This window comes from Rhinopithecus bieti, unplaced genomic scaffold, assembly GCF_001698545.2.
Source record: "Rhinopithecus bieti isolate Rb0 unplaced genomic scaffold, ASM169854v2 scaffold_1037, whole genome shotgun sequence".
Taxonomy (NCBI): Eukaryota; Metazoa; Chordata; class Mammalia; order Primates; family Cercopithecidae; genus Rhinopithecus; species Rhinopithecus bieti.
This window is the reverse complement of record NW_016803268.1, coordinates 383,344-400,847: the sequence shown is the minus strand read 5'-3', so window position 1 is coordinate 400,847 and position 17,504 is coordinate 383,344. Positions and strand designations below refer to the sequence as shown.

General features: G+C 61.3%; 3 protein-coding genes and 1 long non-coding RNA gene across 9 annotated transcripts in view; 2 read left to right on the top strand and 2 right to left on the bottom strand.

The window, feature by feature from the left end:
* CDK10 (cyclin dependent kinase 10) overlaps positions 1-3,562 on the top strand; it is a 10,687-nt gene extending 7,125 nt beyond the window's left edge. For 3 of the 5 annotated variants that reach the window (XM_017871274.1, XM_017871259.1, XM_017871290.1), the window contains 7 exons: positions 548-600; positions 680-749; positions 1,451-1,510; positions 1,882-2,005; positions 2,081-2,220; positions 2,448-2,500; positions 2,761-3,562. In XM_017871274.1, coding sequence (XP_017726763.1) covers positions 548-600; positions 680-749; positions 1,451-1,510; positions 1,882-2,005; positions 2,081-2,220; positions 2,448-2,500; positions 2,761-2,858 — 598 coding nt within the window. In that variant the 3' untranslated portion in view covers positions 2,859-3,562. Of the gene's footprint in view, positions 1-547; positions 601-679; positions 750-1,450; positions 1,511-1,881; positions 2,006-2,080; positions 2,221-2,447; positions 2,501-2,623; positions 2,712-2,760 lie in introns of those variants that run through there. The other 2 variants (XM_017871268.1, XM_017871282.1) reach the window with 2 other exon arrangements.
* SPATA2L (spermatogenesis associated 2 like) lies at positions 3,563-9,909 on the bottom strand. 2 transcript variants are annotated; one of them, XM_017871245.1, is made up of 3 exons: positions 8,583-9,909; positions 8,031-8,334; positions 3,563-5,448 (listed from the first exon to the last, which is right to left on the bottom strand). In XM_017871245.1, exons 2-3 carry the CDS (start codon positions 8,331-8,333, stop codon positions 4,477-4,479), a joined length of 1,275 nt encoding a protein of 424 aa, XP_017726734.1. In that variant the 5' UTR covers position 8,334; positions 8,583-9,909; the 3' UTR covers positions 3,563-4,476. The 2 variants fall into 2 exon arrangements, with proteins under 2 accessions (XP_017726734.1, XP_017726727.1); XM_017871238.1 differs by having other exon boundaries at positions 8,720-9,907.
* Positions 5,455-8,149, top strand: LOC108529194 (uncharacterized). Its single transcript, XR_001885430.1, has 3 exons — positions 5,455-5,765; positions 6,218-6,350; positions 8,059-8,149. It is a non-coding gene; the product is annotated as an uncharacterized LOC108529194 (long non-coding RNA).
* Positions 9,910-12,929: 3,020 nt separating the features above from the next.
* Positions 12,930-17,504, bottom strand: part of VPS9D1 (VPS9 domain containing 1) — a 14,754-nt gene continuing 10,179 nt past the window's right edge. The window contains 7 exon segments of the mRNA XM_017871230.1: positions 12,930-13,774; positions 14,251-14,355; positions 14,674-14,773; positions 15,017-15,225; positions 15,535-15,664; positions 16,409-16,833; positions 17,148-17,233. Of these exon segments, the coding sequence (XP_017726719.1) occupies positions 13,681-13,774; positions 14,251-14,355; positions 14,674-14,773; positions 15,017-15,225; positions 15,535-15,664; positions 16,409-16,833; positions 17,148-17,233 (1,149 nt within the window). The 3' untranslated portion in view covers positions 12,930-13,680.

Sequence of the window (17,504 nt, the reverse complement as noted above, 5' to 3'; positions counted from 1 at the left end):
CCGCACTCCCATTTTTAAAAGGCTCAAACATTAAGAGCATGTATGGGTTCATGAAAAAATAATAAAGATACTAGGCCAGACGCGGTGGCTCAAGCCTGTAATCCCAGCACTTTGGGAGGCCGAGGTGGGCGGATCACGAGATCAGGAGATTGAGACCATCCTGGCTAACATGGTGAAACCCCATCTCTACTAAAAAAAAAAAAAAAAAGCCGGGCTTGGTGGTGGGCGCCTATAGTCCCAGCCGCTCAGGAGGCTGAGGCAGGAGAATGGCATGAACCCGGGAGGTGGAGCTTGCAGTGAGCCGAGATCGCGCCATTGCACTCCAGCTTGGGCAACAGTACGAGACTCTGTCTCAAAAAAAAAGATACTAAAAAGCCCAAACATGAGGAAACGTGCAGGAAGTCTATGGACATCAGTGCTGTGGGAGAGGTCTTATCCCCTGGTGGCCCTCACCCTCTGGTGTGGGCATCAGTGCCGTGGGGGAGGTCTCATCCCCCCAGTGGCCCTCACCCTCTGGGAACCACCTGTCACTATCTTTCTATCACAGGGACTTGAAGGTTTCCAACTTGCTCATGACTGACAAGGGCTGTGTGAAGACAGGTGGGTGCAACTTGTGCCAGGCCCTGTCCCTAGATTGTGAGCCCTCACTTGGTGACACACACTCCCCTTTCTGCTGCAGCGGATTTCGGCTTGGCCCGGGCCTACGGTGTCCCAGTAAAGCCAATGACCCCCAAGGTGGTCACTCTCTGGTGAGTCCTTCTGAAGCGTGGTGGCCCCTGGGGACCAGGCCTGCCTGGTGGAGGGCTCCTTGCGATGTCAGGCTGAAGCTGCAAATGACCTTGGGAATGTTAAGCTGTAGGGTTTGTGCAAACTCATAAACGCTGGGTCTAGGACAGCCTCCAGGACATAGCAGGGCTGTCCCACAAAATGGTGAGAGCCGGGCTCAGTGGCGTCAAGGGACCTGCCTAGCTGAGACACACCTCGCCCTGAGAGCCAGAAACACACTGTGGCCGGGAAAGCATCTCTGGAGGGAAGGCTGCTTCACAGACTGAAGGATGGGCAGCTTGCATGCTTTCCCTGCTGCTTCCTCTCGGATACTTTCAGCCAAACAGGGTCGTGCTTAGCAAGGGCTGAACATCAGAGTTGGTCAGACACAGGTCAGGACACCACATGTCGTGTAGTCCCCATCTGAGAACAGGTTGGTGGTGGTTGGTGTGACTGTGTGCTGAGGGTCTGTGGTCCCTGCGACTCGCAGGACGCCGCTGCACGTGTTGCCACTGGCAGCCGTTGCTGTGCGCGCTACCTAGATCTGCAGGGCTTGGGGCAGAGGGTACTCCCAGTTGGGACAGGTTTCCAGGTCACCACAGGCTCTCAGGAAGGCTGTGCCCTGTGGAGGCTTGGGCTGGGGGAGAGGAGCCGGCTGTACTGAGGTGGGTGCTGCTTTGTGCAGGTACCGAGCCCCCGAACTGCTGTTGGGAACCACCACGCAGACCACCAGCATTGACATGTGGTGAGGAGTGGTTACTGCTCCCGGGGCCTCCGGAAGGGCTGGGATGGGAGCTGGGGCACCTGGTTCCTGAGCTCAGCCTCGGGAGGGGCAGGACGGCAGTGGGGTCTTTGCCAGCCTCCCGCTCCCAGGGAGGTGGGCCTGAGCCTGGGAACGCAAGAGGAGGTGTGAGAACTTAGCTTGCTGTGGAGCACAGAGGTCTGCAGGAGGCACACCTGCCCCTGCCCTTGTCACCCGGAGGCCTGCAGGGCCCGGGAGGGGAGCCAGTGGTCCCTGCCTATCCTTTATCCTTCACAGTGTCCCTGATCCAGCGTGCCTCGCGCTGGCGGGGTCAGCAGAGGTCTGGCCGCAGTGAGGTCCACTGTTCTCTGCAGGGCCGTAGGCTGCATCCTGGCGGAGCTGCTGGCCCACAAGCCCCTTCTCCCTGGCACTTCCGAGATCCACCAGATTGACTTGATCGTGCAGCTGCTGGGGACACCCAGTGAGAACATCTGGCCGGTGGGTGTCCTGGGCAGACCCGCAGCCCCCTGCCCGTGCCCACGCCCTCTGTGCCTCAGCTCCTGCCTCCCATAGGGCTTTTCCAAGCTGCCGCTGGTCGGCCAGTACAGCCTCCGCAAGCAGCCCTACAACAACCTGAAGCACAAGTTCCCGTGGCTGTCGGAGGCCGGTCTGCGTCTGCTGCACTTCCTGTTCATGTACGACCCTAAGAAAAGGTGCTGTCTCTGCATGGGGGGCAGGGGCCCCCATCACCCACACTGTTGAGACCGTTTCCCAGAGCCCAGCCTCACTGCGGCGGAGAGGCCCCTCCCCAGGCACAGCCGCTCAGAGCGGTTTCTGGCCCCCAGGCTTCCTTTAAGAACTTGAATCACAGCTGCTCAGCTGGGTGGGAGATGAGAAAGCCGGACTCACAAGTCGCACTAATGCAGGCTGCCTCCTCCAGGGCGACGGCCGGGGACTGCCTGGAGAGCTCCTACTTCAAGGAGAAGCCCCTACGTGAGTGTCCAGGGTTCCTCAGACTCGCTCTGCAGGGAGCAAAAACGGCTGGGAGCCTATTTTGCCGGGAGTGGGTGGTGGTGAATTGGCCTGGTGCCCTCACTGATGGCACCCCCTTTCTAGGGTAAGAGGACAGGGGCATGTGGAGGCGCAGACAGCCGAGGGCCAGGTCCAGAGGCAGAGCTGGACTCAGACCTGGGCCTGCTTCCCCTATCTGGGTCCCTGCCCCGCCCAGCACTGAGCCACCCTTCTCCCTGCAGCCTGTGAGCCGGAGCTCATGCCCACCTTTCCCCATCACCGCAACAAGCGGGCCGCCCCGGCCACCTCTGAAGGCCAGAGCAAGCGCTGTAAACCCTGACGGTGGGCCTGGCATACGCCTGTATTCCCACACCATGTCTTCCGGGCAGCGGTGTCCGTGAAGGGTGCTAGTAGGAGCTGACGAGGTGCCTGGGACCCAGCTCATCCCCTTGACTGACTTCCTCCACTGACTTCCTCCCACTGTCTGCCCTGAACCCACTACTGCCCCCAAAAACAGGCAGGGCATGAATGCAGGGCGACGCGGGAGGGGGCTTCCAGCCCGTGCACCCTGGAAGGGTGGGTCTGGTGGCCCCATCTGTGGCCGCAGGGGTCCTGCTGTGTTGGAAACATGGGACCACTGAGGGGTCTCCTGCGGTTCTTCCCCTCGCTGTACTGGAAGCATGGGACCACTGCTTCTTGGGAGGAGTGGCGGCTGCAGTACCCCCGCTGTCGTCGAGTTGTGGTGGATGCTGGCCTGGGATCAGCGGGCCCAGAAGACCTTCGTATCCCCCCTCGGGCCTGGGGCTGCCCCGTGCATGGGTTGGCTGTGGTGACCCCAGGTGGGCCTGGCAGGACTCCAGATGAGGACAAGAGGGACAAGGTGTGGGGTGGGAGCCACAATTGAGGATGCCCCAAGACCACCAAGAGCCCTGGGCTGGGGGCTGAGCTATATCCCCGCTCCCCACGGAGGCCCCAACGGGGGCTGATGGCTCAGATGCAGAGCAAAACTAGGCTCTTGTTGGATAAAAGCTTTCTTAACAGACATGGTTTTACCAGCGTTTAATGTGCTCTGATGCTGACCATCCCTCTGAGTGTGCTGGGGAGGAAAGGGTGGGGAGGAGGGTAGGGAGAGCAGGCTCAGCTTCAGTGGATGCACCCTGCCCCCTCCCTCACCAGACCCGAGGTTAGGGCAGAGCCATCTCCTCTCCAGCCTGTGGGCTGCACCCAAGGGGAGGGGAGGGGCATCGTTACCACTGGACTGACCAAGACCCAGCCGCCTGGGTGTCCTGCCTACAGCCCCTCTGCCCAGCAGCAGGGACGCTCAGGCCTTCCCAGCTGTCTGCTGCCCGTTCCTGCGGCTCTCAGGCACCTCCATATCTGGTTTGAGGTTAGGTCCTTTCCTTTCTGTGGCCCCAGCTGCTGAGCCACCCAAGGGAAGGGCTGGGATCCCCGAAGCCAGGTAAGCCATGCACCCAGCAGAGCCCCGCAGATCGGCCCCAGCAGAGCTTGGCGGGGGGACCTTGGTGTCACCAAGAGGCCCTTGAGGACACCCGTGTGGAGAATCCCTGGGACATGTGGAGGACCAAGTCCTGAGCCCTATCCTACAGGGAGTGGGCCTGGAGCCGCAGGCCTTGGGGCACAGTGTCCTCCTCAGAGACAGGTTCAGGCACTGGCTGGAACAGGCTGGACCCCTCTACCCAGCACATGTGGGCATGCGTCTGGGTTCCGAGGGCGGGGAAATGTGAAAAGGCTCCTGCTGGCCAGCTTAGACCTGCTGCCCTCGGAGCTTTCCATGTACAGAGTCCCACCTCCAGCAGGGGTTGGCCTGGACTCCAACCCCCTGCTGTGCCCAGAGCTCCCCCAGGGACAAGGCAACCAGAGGCCCAGTCCCCTTGCCAGCAAAGAGAAAAGCACCACGGGAGCTGTCTCCCAAGAGCCCTTGACCTGGGGCCGCTGGCCTAGGGCCGGGCTCCAGGACTGCTGTAGAGCAGAGTGTCCATCTGTGCACGCTGCAGCCACAAGCGCCGCTGGGCGTCACCAAGCAGCACACGCAGCGAGTGGCCCGGGCGGCAGGCGGGCAGGGCTGCACAGTGGGCAGCATGCAGCTGGCGACAGGTGTCACAGCAGAGGGTGGGCAGGGCGCCAGGGGACAGGCAGCTGTGTGCCTGGTAGCCTGGGGGCTCAGAGACAGACCTATAGGCTGAGGCTGGTACCCCCTCTGCCCGAATACGCCTCGGGCTGGCCCCTGCAGAGCTTTCGGGGGTGGCCAGGTCCCCAGGCCTACTCAGCTCACGGCGCAGAGAGAGGAAGGAGAAGGCGGAGGGTTCTGGTTCTAGCCCCTCCTCCAAGGCCCCATAGGGTGGGCTGCCGGCCTGCGGCAGCTCCTCAGCTGGGGGCTCCCAGGCCCGGCCCCCAGTGCCCCATAGTTGGGCACTCTGCTCCCACAGTGGTGGCCTGTAGGCCACCTCCGCCGAGGGTGAGTCAGGGCCTGGTGACGGCTCCCCATACAGGCTGGCGTCCTCCGACCCCTCGTCCTCCTGCAGGTCCTGATACAAGTCCAGTGGGGCCCTGTAAGCAGCAGGGGAGCCTCGGGGGGGCAGGGGTGGAGGCTCCTCGTCCTGGGCCAGCCGCTGCTGCAGCCAGGCCACACAGGAGGCCACGTCCCCGCTGGCACGCCGTGCCTGCAGCAGCTCCTCAGCTGGTAGTACACTGGTGCCCAGCTGGGCCAGCACCTCGCCCAGGATTTCACACTCCAGCCGGAGAGCGAAGCAGCCCAGGGCCACCTGCACCAGCTGGCAGGCAGGGGGCAGGGCGGTCACCATGAGCCGGTGGCTGTCCCTGCGCACGTAGCCCATCTTCTGGAAGCTCTTCAGGAGGAGGTCGTCTGAGAGCACACCCTTCAGCACATGCACGTAGCCCCCGGAGAATGTCTGCAAGGGAGTGGCCCGGTCAGTGCTGCCCACCCTCCCATAGGCCGGACCCTAGGATACAGTGGGTCCGGGATCTGTCGGCTCAGGCCTTGGCAGCTTTTGATGCTCAGGCCCAACCCCAGAGACTAGGCTTAGCCAGTCTGGGCCAGGCCCAAACATGAGAATTTCTTTTTTTTTTTTTTCAAGACAGTCTCAAAAGTGCAGACCACTGCTGTACTGTCTGGAGTGCAGTGGTGCAATCTCGGCTCACTACAACCTCTGCCTCCCAGGTTCAAGCAATCCTCCTGCCTCAGCCTCCCGAGTAGCTGGGATTACAGGTGCACGCCACCATGCCCTGCTAAGTTTTGTGTATTTAGTAGAGATGGGGTTTCACCATGTTGACCAGGAAGGTCTTAATCTCTTAACCTCATGATCCCCCCGCCTTGGCCTCCCAAGTGCTGGAATTACAGGTGTGAGCCACCATGCCCGGCCGAATTTCTTAAAATTTAATGGAAAAAACAACTAATACATTAACCTGGCTCACGAATCAGAACAAAATAAAGAGCTTACTGAGAAATTCCACTGTTCTGGGTTCCCACCACTCCCTTCACCCCTGGAGATGGCCTAATCTAGTTTTGAATGTATTTGCCCATACAGATTTTGTTTGCCCTCTTATGAGGTAGCCCACCCCCTTTTTTTTCCACCTCTTTTCTTTGTAAGGTTTCTAACCAAAGCTAGACAGGTAGCCTCTTAAACGTGTTGTTCTGAACTTTGTTCTTTTCCATTCTAGAAGATCAGGACGGAAGCTCTAGCATTCATTCCCCCTGCTGTGTGGTATTCCACCACGGGGGTGCAACATCTGTTTCCAGAGCTCTACAGAGGCTGTCCGTGCACTGGGCTGACAGCCATGGGATAGCAGAAGGGTGAGTGCTTTTTTTTCTTCTTTGAGACAGAGTCTCGCTCCGTCACCAGGCTGGAGTGCAATGGCACAATCTTGGCTAACTGCAGCCTCCACCTCCCAGGTTCAAGTGATTCTCCTGCCTCAGCCTCCTGAGTAGCTGGAGTTACAGGCGTGTACCACCGCACCCAGCTAATTTTTTTTTTTTTTTTTGAGATGGAGTCTCGCTCTGTCGCCCAGGCTGGAGTGCAGTGGCACGATCTCCGCTCAGTGCAAGCTCTGGCTCCGGGGTTCACGCCATTCTCCTGCCTCAGCCTCCCGTGTAGCTGGGACTACAGGTGCCCGCCACCACGCCTGGCTAATTTCTTTTTGTATTTTTAGTAGAGATGGGGTTTCACCGTGTTGGGCAGGATGGTCTCAATCTCCTGACCTCGTGATCCACCTGTCTTGGCCTCCCAAAGTGCTGGGATTACAGGCGTGAGCCACCGCGCCTGGCTAATTTTTGTATTTTTTAAAGAGATGAGGTTTCACCATATTGGTTAGGCTGGTCTCGAACCCCTGACCTCGTGATCCGCCCACCTCAGCCTCCCAAAGTGCTGGGATTACAGGCGTGAGCCACCGCGCCCAGCCAAGGGTGAGTGCTTTCTAGCCTACAGTTAAGTGAAGAACTAAAGGAACCTCAGGACAATCACTGCGAGCGTCTCCTGACTCTAAAATTCCCTAACTCAGGCACTCCCAGCATCTAATGGCATGACACGGCCCACATGTGGAGCACCCAGGGCCTGCAGCACTCAGCTCGGGGCTTCGATTCATTCCTCTGGCCCCATGAACTGGACTGTTCTTGTGTCCCTGTCTCAGGGGAGGAAAGGGGCCGAGATTAGCTAACTTGGCCAAGGCCTCCCCGCCAGGAGGCAGCAGGACTAGGTCCAAACCAGGGCTGCCCAGCACTGAAGCCGGTTATTCCCCTGCCCTGCCCCGCTGGGAGGCCTCAAGGGCGGGCCTGTCCGTCTCTCGCATGAATGAGAGTCCTGGCCCCTCCGACCAGCAGGTGTCCCTGGGGAGCCGCGGAGAGACGGCCGCTGCCATGGCAACCGGCGGAGGCGTAGCTCGCCCACGTGCGCAGTAACGTCATCGGCTTCCTACTCTTCCGAATTAGCTCAGAGCTCCCGGCGGCCCTGGCCCCTCCTGCCGCCAGGAGCTCACCTAGAGGGGCCAGGCCAGCCCTAGGGCACAGCCTCCAGCCCTGGGCACAGCCTCCGGCCCCAGGCGGAGGAGTTCACTAGGTCTGTGCCAGCCCTGAGACTTCACAGGGATGCACCCATCTGCTGCCCTCCTCTGCAAATGGGATTGGCCCATATCCTAGAGGAACTAGGATGACCACGGGACCTCAAGTCCCTTCTGTAACCCCGTCCTCATATTTCCATGGCAACTGGGGCCGCGAGGCCTCTTAGGGAAGACACTGACGCAAGCTCTCAGGGCAGGACCCCGTAGGCAGCAGCACCCAGCCTGCCTTCGCCCACCCCATGATCTCAGCCCTAGAAGTGGGTGCCCCCACACGCCCACGACCTCTCAGCGCTCGGAGCCTTGAGAAGCCCACCGGGCACTGAGGATACCTCTCCCTCGAAAGGCGTGGTCCCCCATGGTCGACGGCCCCGCGACCCGCAGGCCAGGACGAGGGGCGCGCTCCTCCTGACCTGGCGCCTACCTTGATGGTGGTGAACTCCTTCCTCCAGGGCAGCAGGTACAGGTGCACCGCGGCGAGTTCCAGCAGCTCGAAGGCGCGGGCCAGGCCGCGTAGCGCGGGCGCCAGGTCGGCGCGGCCCCACAGCCCGTCGGTGAACAGCGCCAGCGCGTCGTCCTGCAGCGCCCCGTGCAGGTCGAAGTCCTCCACCAGGATCTGCCAGAGCACCGCGCGCAGCGAGGGGTCCCCGCACACGCCCGCGCGGCCCTGTCGCAGCTCGCGCTCCAGGCACAGGCGGTAGTCCTCGGACAGCGAGCTGCTGCCCATCCTGCGGGGGGCGGGGGTCAGGGACCTGCGGCCGCGTCCCGCCAGCCTCCCTCTCCCCGAGCCCCCACCCAGCGTCCCCAGCACCCCTCGAGCCTGGAGACCCCGCCCCCACCGGCTGGGCGCCTCTGGTACCTTCGGCACCCCCTACCCTGGAGACCTAGGCCCCATCAGCTGTCCGCCCACCCAACGATCCAGGTCCCTCCAGCTGGGCGCCCCCGCACCTCCAGCCCCTCCCTCCAGCCTGGGTACCTCGGCCTTCCAGGGGCACCCCTGGTTATCGACCGCACCCTTCTCTAGACACGCGCTTCCGCCCGTTGAGCCCTCTCCCGACCAGAGCCCCTTCGCCCGGCAGACAGAGCTGCGGACCCCGCGGGTGACGGCGCTACCTGTCTGTCCCCAACGGTCTCCAGCCGCCGCCGTTCAGTTCGGGCCTCCCCGCGCGCCGCGCGCTTCCGCCGGGAGCCGGCTCCGCCCGGGGTCCGCGGCCGTGACGCTAGGGGCGGGGCTTGGCACAGGCCCCGCCTCTGGCTAATTTAGGAGGGGCGGGGCCTCTGCGCCTGGGCGGGGCCTGGTGGAAGCAAGGGAAGAGGAGGCGTCCCGCCCGGCCGAGCACCTGCGCGAGGCACCCGGAGAGCCTCCTGTCACCGCGTCGCCCGTCTCCTCACGGGACCGGTATCGTTCACGACGCCCCTGGGCCGAGGGCTGCGGGCTCATGGCAGGCACTCAGTGAACGTTGTGCCTGGGCCGCTCCTCTCCAAGAGACAGGGATCCAGCCCCAGGCGCCTCGGCCGCGAGGAAGCAGGTGCACGGGCTCGTCCCCTGTGGGGCGGGGCCGCCGGCATTACCTGACGGGGATTGGCTGGATCCTGGGAAGAGCCGTTCCTGCGGGGCGGGGCCACCTACACTACCTGGCAGGGATTGGCCGGACCCGGGGGCGGGCCTCCCCCTGTTGGGCGGGGCCATCCCCTTGCGGGAGGTGGGCGGAAGGACAAGTCTTTCAGCCTCGTCTGAAACAGCAGCCTCAGGTGGGTGCAGGGACCTCAGATTCTATTTCTGCTGGCTCCGCTTCCCGGCCTCCTCCTGCACTTGCCATTGTCGCCCTTGAGAGCATCGTCTGGGCGGGTCTCTGAGGCAGGGCGAAGCCGCCCCCTCTCTAAGCTAAAAGCTGACCTGGGCCCCAGATCCATCCAGGCTAAATCTGGGCCACGACTTCCCGGGAACGTTTTCTTCGTTCGGGTTCCTCTGTTCTGTGCTAAAGGCACTTTCTCGCATTGCCCAGAAGTAGAGGAGAATGAGGGAGACCCTTGAAGGTCCCAGTCGCGACCCCCCCACCCCACACCCTCGCTTTGGACAGGCTCTGCTCCTTCACGTCTGTGTCCCTCACCTCTCCAGGCCACCAAAACCAAGGCCCAAGTTTGTTGAAACTTTCTCTGGGCCTGGGCGGCGAGGTCCCCGCTTTTTCTTGTAAATTTTACTTGGTAGTTCCCTGCTGGCATCTTAGAAATATTGTGATCGTGGCGCGGTGGCTCATGCCTGTAATCCTAGCACTTTGAGAGGCCAAGGCAGGCAGATCACCTGAGGTCGGGAGTTCGAGACCAGCCTGGCCAACATGGTGAAACCCCGTCTCTATTAAAAACACAAAAATTAGCCGGGCGTCGTGGCTCATGTCTGTTATCCCAGCTACTCGGGAGGCTGAGGCAGGAGAATTACTTGAACCTGGGAGGCGGAGGTTGGGGTTGCAGCGAGCCAAGATCACGCCACTACACTCCAGCCTGGGCAACAGAGGGAGACTCTGTCTGAAAAAAAAAAAAAAAAAAAAAAAAAATTGTAATGGAGTCGGTGGATCTCCCTATCTAGGTGGCCACCTCTGGACACGAAGCTCTTTTACTTACAGTTTACTGAACTCAGCCTTGGTGTCCAGTGCCACCATGAGTCCACACCAGTTCTCGGGGCAGCTAACTTCGTAAGCCTCAACTCTTTTATTTTATTCTTCTTCTGATGCGGAGGAGGGTAGAGGTAACTGCTCTGCCTTCGTCCTCCCTGAATTTGGTGGCACCAGCCCATCCATCAGCAGTGGGCCTAGATCTCCTCCCGTGGGCCTGGGGTGACTTTTGCGCCTGCCTTAACCCATGGAGTGAATTCTGAGGCTAGATCATAAACATGTCACACCCCAGCCTTGTGTTGAGATATGTAGCCTCTGATATGGTTTGGCTGTGTCCACACCCAAAATCTCATCTTGAATTGTAATCCCACAAGTCATGGGCAGCACCAGGTGGAGATAATTAAATCATGGGGGCAGCTTCATGCTGTTCTCATGATAGTGAAAGGAACGAGATCTGATGGTTTTATGAGGGGTTTTCCCCTTTGCTTGGCAGTCACTGTCTCTCCTGTCGCTCTGTGAGGAGATGCCTTCTGCCATGATTGTAAGTTTCCTGAGGCCTCCCCAGCCATGCGGAACTGTGAGTCAATCACACCTCTTTTCTTTATAAATTACCCAGCCTCAGGCAGCTGTTTACAGCAGCATGAGGACAGACTAACACATACCCTCAGAACCCAGCCACTAGTGTGAGAAGGCCACAGCCGTGTGTGGAGGTTTTGGGCTGCAAACTTCCACCTGCAAATTCACATTCACCTGGAGCCTATTCTTGGGACTTTTTTGGAATAGTTTTTCCAGACAGAATCAAGATAAGATGAGGTTGTTCTGGGTTGGCATGGCCTCTAAATCCAATATGACTGGTGTCCTTATGAGAAGAGGGAAACTTAGATATGAATGCACAGGAGAGGAGACCGCCTAAAGACAGAGGCAGAGAGGGATGAGGGAGCATGAGCTAAGGTAACACAAGCTGTGTTAGAGCCACCAGAAGCTGGAGGCAAAAGGAATTCTTCCCTAAAGCCTCCAGAGGGAGTCAGCCCTGCTGACAGCTTGATTTTGACTTCAGGCCTGCAAAATGGTGAGAGAGAACATTTCTGCTATTGTAAGGCACCCATTTTGTGGTCGTTTCGGCAGCCCCAGGAGACCCATCCAGTCCTCACGTCGTCGTTCGGACAGCCCTGAGGTCCCAGCCAACAGTTGGCACCAACTATAGACAGCAGATACCCTGGTGAACTACTTTAACATCATCACCTCTGTAGAGAGCCTGTCTCCAAACACAGTCCCATTGAGGTGCTGGGGCTTCAGATCTCAACACTGGAATTTAGGGAGACACGATTCTGTCGCCCAGGCTGGAGTGCAGGCGCGATCTTGGCTCACTGCAAGCTCCGCCTCCCGGGTTCACACCATTCTCCTGCCTCAGCCTCCCGAGTAGCTGTAGCTGGGACTACAGGTGCCCGCCACCATGCCCCGCTAATTTTTTATTTTTAGTAGAGACATGGTTTCACCATGTTAACCAGGATGGTCTCGATCTCCTGACCTCGTGATCCGCCCACCTTGGCCTCCCAAAGTGCTGGTATTACAGGTGTGAGCTACAGTGCCTGGCCAGCTTCTGCTGTTTTTCTAATTGGGGCTCTTAGTTTTTTCTTTATTTGTAGGATTTCTAAAAGGAATCCTATTATTCATTCCTGTCTTATGGGGGAGCCGCAAGCTCAGAGAGGGCAAAGTTGCACGGCAAGCAGCAGCACCTGAACACGTCTGGCGGCTCTCAGTGCCAGGCAGACAGCCGAGCCAGGACGTTCCCGGCCCCCGAAGTGCTCAGGCTGCAGGTGTGGCCTGATGCCAAGCCAGCAGGTGCTCCCATGCCAAGATTTGTTCAAGACACAGCTCATCTCCACCATTCCATGAAGCAGGCTTTTAAATCCCATCTTCTAGACACCCAACACTGAAGCCGGAGCAGGGACCCTACCCAAGCTCCAAGGTACCATGGCCAGCTGGGGTTCACAGCGAGGGCTGGGGCAGATGCTCCAGCTCTGCCCCCACCCAGAGACACTTCTTCTGTCTCCGCACGGGGTCCTTGGGGGTAAACCAGCCACTGCTGAGGGTGCAAGCACAGAGCATCTCACCGACGTCCACAGCTACTGGTTTTAAGACTGTTTCCGAGGACAGCGACACTGCCCCACAGCCAGCTCCTGGTAGCATCTAGGGCTGGGACCTCCACCCCACCAGCCCTGCCACCTGCCTCCTCATGTCATCTCAAGCTGCTGGCGGTGCCTTTCTTGAACACTACATCCTGATCTGCCTACACCCCCCTGGCAGATGCTGTCCACGCCCAGCAGCCTTCTGTGCACCTCAGAGCATTTGTGTCCCCATGCACAGAACGGTGATGATTCCCAAGACCCTCGGGTGACTGCTCTGGGCTCAGGTCCCCAGTGATGACCTAGGACCCCAGCCTCACCCCCTCCTTCCCACTCACTGATGCCCTGCAGAGCTTTCCTGTCCAAGAGGGTGAAGCCCACACCTGCCTGGCCAGGAACAGCCCCAAGAGGACTCTGCTTCTATGCAGTGTCTTGGAGGCTGGCAGATGCTCAAGAGGTGGGGCCAGGCTTGGTTTGGGGCTGGGCTGTGGCTCCTTCCCCCACATCCTCAGCGGCCTCTGCCGTGGGCAGCAGGGGTGGTTGTGCTGCCTGGCCAGTGGGGTGGGATTCAGGGAGCCACACGGCAAAGCACAGCAGTGACCTCTTTATTTTAGGCTGGGTGGGGGCAGCATGTGACAGTTAAGAGGGTGACCCTTGGGCTGCACGGACCTGGAGAAGATGCCCAGGGTCCCGGAATGTTCATGGCCCACAGCCAAGATGAGCAAGGGCAGGGAATGTCCTGGGCTCAGAGCCCTGGACCCCGCAGGGATGTCCCTGCCCATCAGCAATCAGCACAGCCTCCCACCAGCTGCACCCCAGGCCCCAGCTGGCCCTTGTTCCTGATCCAGACAAGAAACTAGTTCATGGGGCTACAACTCCCCTTCTAGGGGTCAGAGGGGACAGAAACTGGACTGCCGTCTCCACCGCTGGCTGGCTCAGAGACCCCTCTTCCCTGACGCTCCCCAAGAGCTGCCCCAGTGAGGCGCTAGGCAGGACCCAGCCAGATGCTCATCGCTGAGCCCGCACCCACCGGAGCCCGCAGCTTCGCTTCTCAGGGCCTCTCTGAGGCCTGCACAGGTGAGCAGGGCCTGGTTCCTCCTGGAGCTGATTCAGCCCCTTTCTGTTGGGGCAGAGGTGCCAACCCCAAGCTCCAGGGTGAGATGTGAGGTGGGGAAGGGGCAAGAGCTGGAGAGCACACCACAGTGGACAAGCCCCCGCTGTGTGCAGAGCAGCGTGAGGCTCCAGGATGGTCCTCAGTGGATCCCGTGGCTCCAGGTGCAGGAGAGATGGCCCTGGGAGGCGAGGCCGGGCCCTGCAGGGGCCCTGGGATCTGGCTCTACTACTTGGCCAGGCCTCCCTGGGGCAGCAGCTCCACGTAGCTCAGGGCACTCTGCAGTGATGTCAGGCAATAGCCCTCCTCTCCGATTAGGTACCTGCACGGATGACAGGGGCAGCCGGTGTCATCTGGAAGAAGAGAAGGACACCCCCGGCCCTCCAGAAGGCAGTGTCTGCCCTCCCGGTTCAGGACCTGGGTGCTGAGGGTGCGCAGGTGGGGCTGTCAGGGCGGCTGGGTTAGAGGTGGCCTTTCCCACCCACCCTGTGCTTGTCCTTGGATGGCAGAGCCAGGGATGCCCCTCGATCCCCTGACTGTCCCCTCCCCAGGCAGATGTTGCTCGGGGCAGCCCCCAGCTCCTGCTGTTGGGGAGAGGCTGAGCTAAGCGAAGGGCCACGGGACATGCAGCAGCAGGCACTCTGCACAGGTAGGCCCACACGGGCTGTCCAAAGGCATGGCTGTGACGGAGCCACATGCTGCCCTCCCCAGATGCCACTGACAACCACTGTTGAGGTTGAGGGACGAGGTCCCTGCTCTTCCTACAGAGACCCCCGCCCTGTCCCCGCCGGGCTCTACCCCTCGTGGATGAACTCCTCCAGGGCCGCACACTCCGACACCAGCTGAGGGAGGCCGCTCCTTAGCACCACGAAGGACAGGATGGGCAGCAGGTCGTCGGCACCACTGTGGGGAGGGCACAGCGGCCGTGGGATGGGGCCAGGGGCCTCTCACTCCACAAACCCAGCAGCTGTGGAGCCATCCTGGCCATGCTGCCCGCAATCTCTGTGCCCTCCTGTCCTGAGGCACAGGAAGCCACCTGGGTGTGGTGAGGCTGTCCCTAAACTGCACTGCGGAGCCAGGGCTAGGCCCACACGGCCCCTCCTGCTTCTACAGTGCAGCTGGCTGGCACGAGGCTAAGGGGCAGGAAGACAGTCCCTCCCGTGACTGTTGCCTTTCTATGGCCCCTCCTCCCTGGCCACACCTCACTCTCCTGGGACTCACATGGCAGCTGCAGCGATGGGCTGGGGCCCGGCCTGGGGTGTGGCCTCCGGTGTGGGGCAGTAGTCTTCCGCACAGACACAGATGACCCGCAGGGTCCGCACTGCGCCACAGACAGGGTTTCAGGGGCAGCCTAAGCCACCCCTTATACCCCGCCCACCCACCCGCCCACCTCCTGGTGTGCAGGGCTGGGAAGAGCTGTGGTGACCCTGGGGACACTGCTCAGACTCCACTTTTGTTCTGGTCTCCTCCCTCCCCACCGGCACGTGACAAGAGAAGCTCAGTGGTGAAGACACAGGCTCCAGGTCACCTACTGGGATGGGAGCCTGCCCCTCCCCCTGCTGACCTATGCACTCCAGCTTCTTCTGGGGGCAGCTCTCCAGGACCAGCAGTCCAAGCTCCTGGGCCGCAGCACAGTAGGGGTAGCCAGTGGCCCCCTTGGCCTCAGGGTTCTGGGGGAGGAGCTTGGTGGGGATGCCAATGGCGGTGGGGGGTGCATTCCTGTAGAGCTCCATGCTCCTGCTCAGGGCAGCCTCCCGGGTTCGGTGCACACTCCTGGGGCAGAGAGAGACCAGGCTAAGCTGCCCCAGGGACCTTGCCCCGGGGACAGAAGCAGGGCTGTGGCTGGAGCTCAGTCCTGGAGAAAACTGGCTATGTATCCCAAGCAAAAAGCCCCAGGGTTGGCAAGACTCCAGGCACGGGAGGGTGCCCACAGTCCTACCTGCAAACTGGAAGACCCTGAGGATGGCCTCAGGGAAAACCACAGGCTAGGGGAGATTGCGGGGAGCAGACAGTGCCAGGGAGCAGGGCAGGCCTCCTAGGAGACAGCAGGCCACACGAGTGGTTGTACGGCTGGATCCATACCTGTATAGGGCCAGCAGCAGAGGCCACAGCGGGGAGAAAAAGGGCTCCTCAATGCACGCCAGGCAGCGGTCCTTGGAGGCAGCTGTGTTTAGGCCTTCAAAGGCCAGAAGGGTCAGCGAGAGCAGCCTGTCTGCTGGGAACAGAGCCGGGGACGTCCACATAGGTTCCTCCCCTGCCGGGTCAAGTGGCTCTAAGCCTTGGGGCCTTCTTCCACCCAAGCACGCTCTCTGAGAGGCAGACCAACTGGCAGTGTCCAGGAGCAGCGGGGAGAGGGCTCTGTCTGGTCCTCTTTCCACCGCCTTCAAGCCTCCTGCACCCACCCCTGACCCTCCTGGGCCCAGGGCAGGGAGTCTGGGACCGGTAACTGTCACCTACAGCTGCTGCCCTGTTGGGCCAGCAGCCTGAGAAAACACCGGAGAATGATCCCTTTCTCAAAAGGGCCTTTACCCAAAACCACAGGAACCAGGGGAGACTTTAGAATCAACCCCTGTGTGTGGGGACCCTGGCCAAGTTCCTCAGTGTGTGGGCAGCAGAACGAGAACGCCGCGGCCGCGGGGGCTGTTGGGCCGCCCTCACTGGTTCTTAGAAAACTCTAGGCCGGGCACAGTGGCTCACACCTGTAATCCCAGCACTTTGGGAGGCGGAGGTGGGCAGATCACCTGAGGTCAGGACTTTGAGAACAGCTTGACCAACTTGGTGAAACCCCGTCTCTACCAGTCTATTTCCAAAATGAGAAGGGCTGAGGCAGGCTGGGTGGACATGAGTCTGATCAGAGGCTCTGATCGACAGACCCTTCCCCAAACAGAAGCTTGAAATGGACCAGCAACCAGGGTGAAGAACTGCGGCCGCTCTCCCAGTGAGGGCCTGGCCTCACCGATGGCGCTATGGATCTCCTCCACCGCGCTCTTCAGCTGCTGCAGCTGGGGCTCCGGCTGCACCCCATGGCCCTGGCCCTGCCGCTCAGACGTCCCCAGGAACTGCTCCAGGTCCTCGAATGAGCTGTCCTTGTCCGGCAATCCGGACGCGGTGTCCCCCAGGGGCGAGGGAGGCCCCGCGGGGCCGGGCTGGAGTGGGGGCGTCGGGGGGCAATCCTGGGGCCGCGGGGCTGCGCTGGGCTCGGGCGGGGACAGCATGCAATGGAGGCTCTGCGAGGGCCGCAGCCGTCGGCTTCCGGGGTTGGGGGTCGGGAGGCAGCAGCCCGGGGCTGGCGCGGCTGCTCTGCTCACGGCGGGGTACAGGGCGCTGTACACGGCGCACTGCAGCCGCCGCAGGAGCTGCGCGATCGGGTGGTCCGGGAGGCTGCGGGAGAGGAGGGCGTGAGAACGCGGCCAGCCCCGGCCTCCCCGTGGCATCCACAGGTGCTGCGCTACGCCCGGTTTCAGAGACGTGACCAGCGTTACCTCCTGACAGTGAATGTTGGGAAGTCTGCCCCCCGCCCTCGCTGGGGAGGTTAGAGAAGCCGAGGAAACGCCCTCCGCAAAGGGAGCTGCGGTGTCCACGTGGCGGGGCACAGGGTCCCTGTGTCAGTCCAGCCCCTCTCCGGCACCTGGCACCAGGGAGAGGCGCCCCAGGCCGGTGCGCAGGGGCTCTGTGGGGCCTGAAGGCCCAGCTACCTGAGCAGGTGTGAGACCAGGCTGGTCACGAGTGACAGGTCCCCCGGGCTCCTCTTGAGCTTGGCCTTCCAGTGCTTCGGCCAGTCCTGTGGGACAAGTGGCCTTGAAGGAAAGCACGGTGGGTCCGCCACGACCGGACGCGCCTCACCTCCCACCAATGCCGACCCCTAGAGACTGTGGGAGCCCGTCCTGGGTGCAGGAAACCCAGGGCCAGCAGGCCCCGCGACCCGCCCCCGCCCCCACCCACACCTGAGGGAGACCTTAGGTGAACCTGGCCCTGCTCCCTCGCTGGGACCCTCCCTCCTCGCTGGGACCCTCCCACGCGACCCCTGGTCTCGCCCCCTCGCCAAGCCCCAC